The sequence below is a fragment of the Lissotriton helveticus genome, chromosome 5_1, assembly GCF_964261635.1.
Source record: "Lissotriton helveticus chromosome 5_1, aLisHel1.1, whole genome shotgun sequence".
Lineage (NCBI taxonomy): Eukaryota > Metazoa > Chordata > Amphibia > Caudata > Salamandridae > Lissotriton > Lissotriton helveticus.
Genome location: NC_136065.1, coordinates 435,860,171 through 435,873,138, shown reverse-complemented (window position 1 = coordinate 435,873,138; position 12,968 = coordinate 435,860,171). Strand labels below are relative to the sequence as shown.

Here is a 12,968-nt window from a genome sequence, read left to right as displayed (position 1 = left end):
CCTTTCTTTGGCAGTCAGGCAACCACTGCAGGCCAATCACCCAAGCAGCACTTCAGCTTAGGGATAGTCTCTCCTCAGTTTCTTCTGGTTCCTCTCCTCAGCAAAGGTTTCTTCTTGTTTCCCAAAGTGATCTAATGCTCTGGGGTCTGAGTCCCCTCTTTTATACACAGTTTCCCTTTGTTCTCTAATGGCAGATAGGCCTTTGCCTAGTCCAAACCAGTTCTGGTCAGTCCTGGAGCACTCTGTTTACATGACTCCTTCTTTCCTTTCACAGTGCAGGGCAGAGACATCAGACGCACCACAGGAGGTGGAGCCAGCATTGTGGAGGGAAGGCACAACCCTATTCAGGTCCCAGGTGCAACTCGTCCCACCCATCTGCATGTAGATCTCTCTATTCAGTCCTCTGCTGACTCACCCTGTCTCCTGGAATCCCCCAGCCCCTGTCACTCAAACTCCGGACAAGGAATACACACCTAGCAGAGGCAGGCTTGGATAGTTGGACAAGAAAATACCTACTTTCTAAAAGTGGTATTTTCAAACACAGAATGTTAAAAGACAACTTCACTAAAAGATGTACTTTATCATTCTGAGTTCAGGCATACTAAACTCGAATTTCTACCTGGTTCCCCGAGTCAGTTAGGATTATAAGATGTAATAATCAAACTGCCCACTCTGACCTATGGGGAGCAGGTAGCCTTGCAATAGTGAAAAATGAAAATGGCTGTAATTCACTATTAGGACATGCCACACACACACACCAGGGCTTGTCCTACCTTATACTTACAATGTACCCTGCCCTTGGGTCTATCATAGGGGTTTCTGATATGAAGAAAAGGGAAGGTTTAGGGACTGGAAGTGGGTGCACTTGCCCAGTCAGCATGGCAGTACCAGACTGCACACAGGCTCTGCAATGGCAAGCCTTAGACACACTTTTACAGGCTGTTTCTGTGGGTGGCACAACCAGTGCTGCAAGCCCACCAGAAGCATTTGGTTTACAAGCCCTGGGCACTCCTGGAACACTGTACTAGGGTCTGACAGGTAAACCAAACCAGCCAATCATGGAATCACTAATCCATACGTCAATTTACTATAGGGAGCACTTGCACTGTGGCACTGGACAGCAGTGGCACAGTGACCAAAGCATCTAACACAAGCAAAAACACATAAGGTAACAGCAAAAATGGAAGGGAGACCCACGCCAAGGTGCCAGGTCTAACACAAACCATTCATGTTCCGTGAGTATAATGCAGTTCTAATATGTTAAACACCAGTTCTTGAAACAATTAACTAATTTAATGGAAGTAAACTGCGTACAGTTGTCTGAAGCAACAGAATTAGGAAACCCTTCTCTCCTAAAAGTGTATTGAAGGAAATCAATGACCTCCTCTGTATTGGGCTGCGCAATCCACCTAAGTACCACCCATTTAGAAAAAAAGAAAATCATAACCAATAGGTATATTTTTCCAATGCCTTTTTTACGGCCCCAACAGATCTATGGCTAAGTTTTTCCAGGGCTTCTCTGATAATATAGGTTTAATATGATCAGCTTGTTGGATGTTCAACACCTTGTCTGAATTAAGACATAAAGGACAGTTTTCTACAAACAAAGATATCAGAATCCATACATGGCCACCAAAACCACTCCCTAACGTTCTTAATGGTGCTTGCTTTTCCCATATGACCTAAATAAGCAATCGAAACAAGTTTCTTCCTGATGCCAAAAGGTGGAGCATAACTTTCACCTTTCACAATCAACTAATGTTCCAAAAATGTATCTTCCCTGACCTTCCAAAACACTTGAAGTTCTTAAGATAACTGCCTCTCCGATGGCCAACCCTTCAAAATGTACTCTGAGTTATTTCAAAGATTAATTTGCTGAAACACCATTCTACCAATCTTCTTTCTATAAAACCTGCCCACCTGCAAGCACCAGATCCTCCAAATTTGCTACCACACATCTTCCTGAGAATGTAAATAATTAGAAAACCGTACCTCACCCGACAGCCTAGACAAACAGTCTGCTCTCACATTTTATATTCCTGGTATATACATCATTGTAACATTGTACTCATACAACTCAAGTTAGCTAGTTACCGCATTCATTGAGAAGAAGCTTTACCCATGACATGTTTTGGTAACAAAAATCAATGGTTTATGGTCAGTTTTCAAATGAAAAGGTTTACCCCAAAGATGCTTTTTAAAATGTTCTACCGACCAAGCGCAACCTAATGCTCCCATTCTATAGTGGAATACCTGGTTTCAGCAATTGACAATAGTCTAGAGCCAAAAGCAATGGTGTGTTCCACACCATCTTTGATTTAACTTAAAACAGTGCCTAAACCTAAATCAGCGCATTGTGAGCAAATGAAGATAGGGTTTATATTTAATTGCCTCTTAACATGTTAAAAGCATATATATGTTCTTCAAACCACTCAAGTTTTACCCCTTTCTTAAGTAAGGCTGCAAAAGAAGCACTAGTCAGCAAATGGTTGTACAAATGTGGAGTTATATTCTCATAAACCCAAAAATGACTTGAGTTGTTCTTTACTTTTAGGTTTTTGCATGTTTTGAATTGATTGTAATAAATCTTTCTTAGAGGAAATGCCTGTTTCTGCTATAGTGTGCCCTGAATACTCTACCTCATGAGCATTGGTCTAGACGAATTGTCATGCCTTTTTCTTCCAATATTGTTAAGACTTTACTCAAAAGTTTGAGATGTTGATTTGCCGATCAGAATACACCAAAATGTCATCCTGAAACGCAACCACCTCTTTGATATTCCTGAACAGACAAAACAACTTGTGGAATATCGATGCAGCAAACACGAGCCCAAATGGCATCCTAATATACATGAATGCCCCAACAGGTATTATGAATGTAGAAATATATCTAGAATCACTTGTCAAATGAAACTGATGATAGGCAGCTTTAGGTTCAATGACGGCAAAATATTTTGCCCCACCCAATTTTGCAAACAATTTGTGTAGTTTAGGCAACTAATGGCTATCCACAGCAATTTGTTTGTTCACCCAACTAAGGTTCACACACATCCAGAGTTCCCCATTTTTTTTTTACTAAAACCACTAAAGAAACACATTCTGACACATTCACAGGTTCAATCACCTCTTGCTCACACACGCTTATAAGCATTTTGGATAATTCACACCGAACTGATAGTGCAACTTGTCTCAGTTTGTGTTTGGTGGGTACAGCATCCTTCAGTTGTATATGGTGAGGACAGCCCTTCACTGTCCCAAGTTACTTTCAAAATAGACTCTTGTGTTTGGTTAAGGAGACTTTCGAATGAATTTTCTTTACTTAACACACTTAGATTCATTATTGTCTCTTCTGCCATACACACTTGTACTTTGGCCTTAAGATGAAGTGTAATGTCAAACCGCCCATGATGTCTCCGCCCCAACACTTCAATCGCTACATAAACCTTACCAATAATGGTCTTATGTTTGAAACCTATATCTGACACAAAATAACCCACCATGTTGATTTCTATTTCCCTAAACCCATAAACTCTAACATCTGTAGATCCTAAACCCTTATCTTGCCAATTCTTATTGAACCAAGAGTCATATATGATAGTGTATGGGGGTCCTAAGTCAGCCATGACTTCTAGTGTTCTCCCATCAATGCCGAGTTCATACATCTTGGCACATAAGGCTTCATATCCACTTCTATATAAACAATCAAAGGAGTATCACCATTAGACCAAGACAATGGTCCTAAATGGGATGTAGGGTGATGGAGCAAAAGAAAAATATTCTTTTGTTAGAAGACCCCTCACTCACCAACCTGGTTGGTGACATGCTTCATCATAGGGGTCCCACCCGGACAGCTGAGTGCCATCCGGGTGTGCTGCGACACCGGACTACAGTGGAGCGGGTTTTTTGTGTGAATGGTGCAAAAAAGTGATGTCGAAAATTTTCCGAGTATAACTTCTAGAAAAAAGACTTTCATTCTGAAGCTACTGGACAATGTTAAATTCAGTTGTGGGATACTTATGTTTGCTTAATTGACCAAAAGTATCTATGTGAAAGTAAAATAAAAAAAAGGTCTACATGTTTCAACCTGTGTTGGGATCTACCAGGTTTTCGTCAGGACCAAGTGTGTGGAACCTGGGAGGTATACACACTCTAAGGTGTATCCGACCCTCGATTCCTAAGACCTAACTGTATACTTGCAGTTGGTGTCCTCGCAGCCTTAATAGGCGAGTAGAAACGGAGAAATCTGAGGGAGAAAAGGAACAATCACAAACAAACAGATTACGTGCCTGTAACACAGTGTAGTTTCTCAGTAATCAACATGCTCCATGCGGTCCCCTTCATGCTGGAGAAAATAACCCACAGAGTGCATACTATATGGTGGCAAAATATTTTTGCCACCATATAGTATGCACTCTGTGGGTGCCACCCCAAGTCAGCGCCCGGTGCGGTGGCACCGATCGCGCCGTCCTAGAGCCGGCCCTGAGAGAGTCTGTCAACGCATACCGTACCTCGTGTATGTAAACATAAACACGAACGACCTCAGGAGACAAGATAATTCCGCTTCGGCACTGCCCAACTTTAAAATCTTGTGAAATTTTAATAAATCTCCTCTCGCTGTGTCACACACAAGATAGTGTATGAAAATGGATGCTCCCTCAGGGTCCTTCCCCATCTCATTGCCAAAATGTGGTATGCAATGATGACCAATAGTAGTAAGAAAGTATATTGGAGCATTCATGCAAGGGTATAACCAAATTTAACTGACAAGAATCCATGAGTGAAATTGGAATGTAGATAAGAATATATAATCAATGACAGATGGAAGCAAAGGTAAACACCTATAATGTCTGCAAACATAAATAAGTACATGCAAACTTAGTTATAGAATGTCTATTATGAAATTACCACAGACCCACTGATGGTGAATTATATACAGACAGAAAAAGTCTGTGTTTATGTTCTCAAACTAAGAGCAAAAATGGAGCAAGTCACAAGTGTTATGCCAGAACAGTGCCAAAAAAACAGCAGAGCCTGAATGAATTGTACTCCCATTTTCCAGAAGGAAATTAAATCAAATAGGATCAATTTGCGGATTCATGAAAAATAAGAATGTAGTAAGTTCCACTCATTATTAAACTAGCATGATCTTTCAACGCTTGCCCTTGCCTCAGAGTAGAATACCAAAAGTATGTACCAAAGCATTAACAAAATCAGTAGGTTTTACAGTTTAAAACTATAACCTGATGATTCTTTTTTGTTCCAGAATGATAAGTGTGCACACACTTTCACAATCAGCTTAAAATGACCTGCCTTTGGGACAAACACACAACTCATCTAAACAAGCATTGGCATAGCCAATAGGTCTCTCATTTGGGACCTCATTGTGTTTAGCCATGCAACAGTTGGAGTTGTTGCACCAAGGATATTCTGCTGCATAACTAAATACTTATAGGGTCCAAAAAGCGAGAACTATTGGCTATGCCAATGCTCGTTTGTTTATTGTTGCTGTTTTGTTTAAGTCGCCAGATCTACAATAGCAGGACATGGTTTTTGTTAGGGCTCGGCTAGTAACGCGCTGAAAGCGCGTTCTCGCCGAGAACTATTGTCGGCGTCTCAGCAGTCTGAGACGCCGAAGTGAGACAAGACCTGGCCGCGCGCAGCGTTTCCCCATAGGATAACGTTGTGCGCGTGGCCAGGTCTTGTCTCCACAGTGCTAATGCAGCCCGGATCGCGACACGCGCCTGCTGGAATGCAGGGGGAGTCTGCATACCAGCGCGCGGCGCGTGAGCTTTTTTTTGTAGTAGCAGCGTTGCCTTATTTTCAATGTTTTATATTTCTCTCTTTCGACTCTCTGCTCACTCTTCTCCAACAGGAGAGAGCATACCTTTATTTTGCTAACATTTGTCACAGAGCTCTGCCTTTCTATACGACATGGAGAGATTCAGCTTCCTGCCTACATGCAGAGTGTGGACACGAGGCTCATAACACACTCATTATTTTCAGTTCGGACACTGTCAAAATTGTAATCTGTCATCAGAGTATCGGCAGAAGTCAAAAGCTACAACTCTTAACCATAACTTGTGAATTTCATTGTTTTTTGGGGTTTAATTCATAAACATCGTTGTGGTTTAACTCTTAAAAAAAAAAAAGACTATATAATTTTCAAAATAATTATATACAAAAAAGTACCATTAAATGGGTTAAGGCACATTAAATAGTGTTATCAGTGGAAGGTGAGCATTCAATGTTGTATAGTACAAAAACAGCATTCGGTCCTGCATTTCAGCTGTGGTTACAGATAGATAACAGTACAGCATTATCGTTGGAGTTCTGCAAGCATTTCATGTTGTTGTGAGGCTCGCATGTATTTACGGTGGTGTTGTTGTCCTGTGCTAGAAGGGAGTCCCGCAGTGACTGCCAGATATCCTTAGGTCTGGAGGTGGGAGGCTGGAGTGTAGAATAGATTTTGCTCATAGCAATGCAAGTGACTAAGCTTGTTATCCAAGCCTAAACTGTCGGGCTGATGTTGTTACTCCAATGTAGCACTATCTCCCATTTAGCGAGTAATAGTACAATGGCCCGTGTCTGCGCACCAATTTTGGAATGTTTGCCACAAAGCCTAAAGAGCGTTAGGAAGGGGTCAGGGAGGAGTGCAATGTCAATCATCAGTGAGAGGTGTTCGAATATAGTGCTCCAATATTGACTAATATGTGGGCAGGACCATGTGAGGTGAGCAAAGTCAGCATCAGGTGGGTTACATTTCGGAAAGTTGGAGGATCTGTCAGGGTCTATTTTGGCGATCGTGGTGGGGGTGACTTTGCCCTTTGCAAGAAATTAAAATGAAGCCGCTTATGTCGGTGATGTGGAGATATAAGTTTGGTGTGCTCACAGCAATAGTGCAATACTTTATCCAGCCGGCAGCCGCCGCATTATAAATAGGTCCAGTTGTGTGGCTTTTGTAAACCGTATAAAATCTGTTTGAGAGATGATATGACCATATACTTAATGCACAGACCCCGTGGAATTCCACCGGGGCCCCCTGTGCTGGCAGGATCTGCCATTACTAATCACAGGCCTCGGAAACCGTCGGATTTAGCAGTGGCACAATAACAAACAGCTGCGCAACGAAGACATGACGGTCAAACCATTGCCATGCACACACAGACACCACCACTGCCATGCACACACAGACACCACCACTGCAATGCACACATGGACACCACCATTGCCATGCACACACAGACACCACCACTGCCATGCACACACGGACACCACCATTGCCATGCACACACAGACACCACCACTCCCATGCACACACAGACACCACCACTCCCATGCACACACGGACACCACCACTGCCGTGCACACACGGACACCACCACTGCCATGCACACACGGACACCACCACTGCCATGCACACACGGACACCACCACTGCCATGCACACACGGACACCACCACTGCCATGCACACACGGACACCACCACTGCCATGCAGACACGGACACCACCCGTGCTTAATTTGTAAAAAAAAAATGCCAGGGCTTTCAGTTGTAAAAAATTAAGTGAAAGGGCACTCGTCAGGAGGCTACTGTAGTTTGCCATACACATTACGCGACTTTGAGCTATTGGCATTGTAAATGACAATGACTTTTATTTATGTTTTGGTTTTTAAAACATAAATAAAAGACCTTGTCATTTACAATGTCAAGACCTTAAACTCGCGTTCATTTACAATGCTAATAGCTCTAACTTTTGCAATGCCGAGACCGTTGCATTGTAAATGCTTGTTAACAGTTCTTTGCATCAAATGAACTTGTTTTCATTGCACTGAATGTTGTTTCCATTCTGGATGTAGGAAGCAGTCAAGGGTGTGGGGGCTGCCTAGGTGTGCGCATGCGCCGAACTTTGCAAATGAGAAAAAGCCTGGTGCAGGTGCAATTTACAAGTGTGGAGTGAGTGAGCCCCAGGCAGCATGACTCACTCACACAGGAGTTCATGCACTCAACCTGCATACTCAGCATGGTTTAAGTAAAGTCGACCCACTCCCTCCCAGGCATTGAACACATATTCGGGCTGGACTGTTCCCATGAGGCACAGGGTCAGACTGATTTGCATATGGCCATGTCTGAACTGGGGTGGTGGAGTGAGCTTAAGAATGATGATGGATTAAACCTAGATCAGTTGACTGGGGGTGAGTGTTTGATTTGCTCAAACACTCCGTCCATCATCCCCTTTGGTATTGCTTTGTTCGCCCTAAGTTGGCAGGGTATGCCCAGACGTGGGTCCCTTGCTCACTTTGCCACTGGATTAAAGATAGCCTGGCTGAGGAGGGTTATAAACCCGAAACTGGTCCCAGGATGCTTGTTTCCGGTCCAGGGAAGGCATGGCTTGGCAGTTCGGGCTGGACTGTTCCCATGAGGCACAGGGTCAGACTGATTTGCATATAGCCATGTCTGAACTGGGGTGGTGGAGTGAGCTAAAGAATGATGATGGATTAAACCTAGATCAGTTGACTGGGGGTGAGTGTTTGATTTGCTCAAACACTCCGTCCCATCATCCCCTTTGGTATCGCATTGAACACATATTTACCAAGAAACTCTGAGAAGAGCCTGTCTGCTGCACTTACGGCTGGTGGTGTCTGTGCCTGGTGAAAGCGTGCACCGACGGCTGGTGGTGTGTGTCCTGGTGAAAGCGTGCACCGACGGCTGGTGGTGTGTGTGCCCGGTGAAAGCGTACACTGACGGCTGGTGGTGTGTGTGCCTGGTGGAAACGTGCAATGACGGCTGGTGGTGTGTGGGCCAGGTGAAAGCGTGCACTGACGGCTGGTGCTGTGTGTGCCTGGTGGAAGCATGCACTGACGGCTGGTGGTGTGTGTGCCTGGTGGAAGCGTGCACTGACGGCTGGTATGTGTGTACATGGTGAAAGCGTGCATTGACGACTGGTGGTGCGTGTGCCCGGTGAAAGCGTGCACCGACGGCTGGTGGTGCGTGTGCCTGATGAAAGCGTGCACCGACGGCTGGTGGTGTGTGTGTGCCTGGTGAAAGCGTGCACTGACGGCTGGTGTGTGTGCCTGGGGGAAGTGTGCGCCTGGTGGAAGCGTGGACTGACGGTTGGTGGTGGGTGTGCCTGGTGGAAGCGTGCACCGACGGCTGGTGGTGTGTGTGCCTGGTGGAAGCGTGTACTCACGGCTGGTGGTGTGTGTGCCTGGTGAAAGTGTGCACTGACGGCTGGTGGTGTGTTTGTGCCTGGTGAAAGCGTGCACTGACGGCTGGTGTGTGTGCCTGGGGGAAGTGTGCGCCTGGGGGAAGTGTGCACCTGGTGGAAGCATGGACTGACAGCTGGTGGTGGGTGTGCCTGGTGGAAGCGTGCACTCATGGCTGGTGGTGTGTGTGCCTGGTGAAAGTGTGCACCGACGGCTGGTGGTATGTGTGCCCGGTGAAAGCGTACACTGACGGCTTGTGGTGTGTGTGCCTGGTGGAAACATGCACTGACGGCTGGTGGTGTGTGTGCCAGGTGAAAGCGTGCACTGACGGCTGGTGCTGCATGTGCCTGGTGGAAGCGTGCACTGACGGCTGGTGTGTGTGTGTGCCTGGTGAAAGCGTGCACCTACGCTGGTGGTGTGTGTGCCTGGTGAAAGCGTGCACCTACGGCTGGTGGTGTGTGTGCCTGGTGGAAGCGTGCACTGACGGCTGGTGGTGTGTGTGCCTGGTGGAAGCGTGCACTGACGGCTGGTGTGTGTGCCTGGGGGAAGTGTGCGCCTGGTGGAAGCGTGCACTGACGGCTGGTGGTGTGTGCCTGGTGGAAGCGTGCACTAACGGCTGGTGGTGTGTGTGCCTGGTGGAAACGAGCACTAACGGCTGGTGGTGTGTGTGCCTGGTGGAAACGTGCACTGACGGCTGGTGGTGTGTGTGTCTGGTGGAAGCGTGCACTGACGGCTGGTGGTGTGTGTTCCTGATGGAAGCGTGCACTGATGGCTGGTGTGTGTGTCTGGTGAAAACGTGCACTGACCACTGTGGTGCGTGTGCCCGGTGAAAGCGTGCACTGACGGCTGGTGGTGCGTGTGCCCGATGAAAGCGTGCACCGACGGCTGGTGGTATGTGTGTGCCTGGTGAAAGCGTGCACTGACAGCTGGTGGTGTGTGCCTGGTGGAAGCGTGCACTGACGGCTGGTGGTGCGTGTGCCCGATGAAAGCGTGCACCGACGGCTGGTGGTGTGTGTGTGCCTGGTGAAAGCGTGCACTGACAGCTGGTGGTGTGTGCCTGGTGGAAGCGTGCACTGATGGCTGGTGGTGTGTGTGTGCCTGGTGGAAGCGTGCACCGACGGCTGGTGGTGTGTGTGCCCGGTGAAAGCGTGCACTGACGGCTGGTGGTGCGTGTGCCCGATGAAAGCGTGCACTGACGGCTGGTGGTGTGTGTGTGCCTGGTGAAAGCGTGCACTGACAGCTGGTGGTGTGTGCCTGGTGGAAGCGTGCACTGACGGCTGGTGGTGTGTGTGGGCCTGGTGGAAGCGTGCACCGACGGCTGGTGGTGTGTGTGCCTGGTGGAAGCGTGCACTGAAGGCAGGTGGTGTGTGTGCCTGGTGGAAGCTTGCACTGATGGCTGGTGGTGTGTGTGCCTGGAAGTGTGCACTGACGGCTGGGGGTGTGTGTGCCTGGTGGAAGCGTGCACTGACGGCTGGTGGTGTGTGTGCCTGGTGGAAGCGTGCACGGACGGCTGGTGGTGTGGGTGCCTGGTTGAAGCATGCACTGACGGCTGGTGGTGTGTGTGCCTGCTGAAAGTGTGCACTGACGGCTGGTGGTGCATGTACCCGGTGAAAGCGTGCACTGACGGCTGATGGTGTGTGTGTGCCTGGTGAAAGCGTGCACCGACAGCTGGTGGAAGCATGCACAGACGGCTGGTAGTGTGTGACGGCTGGTAGTGTGTGTGCCTGGTGAAAGTGTGCACTGATGGCTGGTGGTGTGTGTGCCTGGTGGAAGCGTGCACTGACGCCTGGTGGCGTGAGTGCCTGGTGGAAGCGAGCACTGACGGCTGGTGGTGTGTGTGTGCCTGGTGGAAGCGTGCACTGACGGCTGGTGGTGTGTGTGCCTGGTGGAAGCGTGCACTGACGGTTGGTGGTTGTGTGCCTGGTGGAAGCGTGCACTGATGGCTGGTGGTGTGTGCCTGGTGGAAGCGTGCACCGACGGCTGGTAGTGTGTGACGGCTAGTAGTGTGTGTGCCTGGTGAAAGTGTCCACTGACGACTGGTGGTGTGCGTGCCTGGTGGAAGCGTGCACTGATGCCTGGTGGCGTGTGTGCCTGGTGGAAGCGTGCACTGGCGGCTGGTGGTGTGTGTGCTTGGTGGAAGCGTGCACTGACGGCTGGTGGTGTGTGTGCCTGGTAGAAGCAGGAGCATTCACAGTGATAGAAGACACAAATTAAACGGACGAAGAGGAGGGGGAGAAGGGAGGGGGCGTGCGAGCAGAGGAGCATGATTCACAGCTAGAAGACACAAATGAAGCTGACCAGGAAGGAGGGGGAAAAGGGAGGGTGGTAGTGCAAGCAGAGGAGCCTGATTTCAGCAATAAAAACACAGATGGCAGCTGTGCACGAGCTCGTGAAACGCAAGCTGTAGGCCAGCAAAAGCCTTTGGTGGTACTTTTAAAAGCCACTTACTAAATGTCTCGAAGAGACAGCGCTGTCTCGGGCGAGACCTAAAAACGAGTATACCTACCAGCCATGTGTTTGGTGCATATGTGCAGTATTTTCACTCCCTAACTTAACAGCCGCTATGAAATTCATGCATTCAACAACACATGCAATGTCTTGATATGGATACAACACTCTATAAATGGCTCCTGTGATATAACACCATCCATGCCATTCCATACTATGAGAAGAGAGAGAAATGTTACTTGTTAGAACTAACTGCAGGAATAATTTGATGGGGAAGCCAAGGAGAAGGTGGAAAAACTTTGAAAGAGAACCATTTCTAAAACTGGTCCTGAAATCATCAGTAAAAGTCTGGGTCAGTCGCTACGAAGGCAAAGTTGTTAAATGGTAACGAAAGAACAGGCTGGTGGCCGCCAACGACAAGGAGGAACTAGTGATGCAAGACCACAAATCACTGCATCACTAATTGATGCACTGTTCATCTTTCTACACTTTAAATAAACATTAGCCAAACTTTCTATTACGTTTATTCAAAGTGTAGAATCAGCAACAATGGGTGAACCATTACACATTTGGATAGACTTATCCTGAAGGCAGCATTCATAAACATTTTCCTTATCTACAACTGAGAAAATAAAATTGCAAACCCATAAAGAATAGCCACAGGCCTGTACATAAACCATTATAAAGCCACTGCCTTTTTCTGGAAAATCAGGTTGCGGATAAAACACTGACTTGTGCAATCCGGAAACATTTTGGCGTTTTTTCTGTTTTCGCTGCTCTTCTGCCTCCATCTGCAATTGTCGGACAAGATCATCTGCCTTGATCTCTTTACGACCGAGGGGAACAACCTGCAAGAAAGAGAAGAGAAAAAACGATTACATTGACGTCACCAAGTACACATTCCATTGTAATATTCAGGCAAACAGTATGAATAAGAATGTACTTAAACATTTAACACGTACAGTTAAAAATTAACTTCCATTCATTTGTGACAGCTATTAATTGACAACCAAACCACAGCTGCCTCTTTTGCAACATGTAGAGCACATTTCCTTCTCCAACTGGAGTGTCAGGCACGTAGACAGGTGTATTCCCGTACCATACCAACATTGCTCCATTATACATTACAAGTCGTTCAAGCCATGCCCTCCACTTAGTGCTTTATCAGTTTTCAATGAACAAATGTTGCATAGATTACGAGAAATTACTAAACGCAAGCAGTACACAATGTAAACTTTAAGCGGAGGTGCAATAAGCTCACAAATGCTATAATTGCAACTAGGAAACTAAACTCTAATTCTAGCCAGTTTCCTTGAGT

General features: G+C 46.9%; 1 protein-coding gene across 1 annotated transcript in view; it reads right to left on the bottom strand.

Annotated features, from left to right (window-relative positions):
- Positions 1-12,968, bottom strand: part of LRRC47 (leucine rich repeat containing 47) — a 184,292-nt gene that overhangs the window by 42,164 nt on the left and 129,160 nt on the right. The window contains exon 4 of the mRNA XM_078642635.1: positions 12,383-12,498. Coding sequence (XP_078498761.1) covers positions 12,383-12,498 — 116 coding nt within the window. The remainder of the gene's footprint in view (positions 1-12,382; positions 12,499-12,968) is intronic.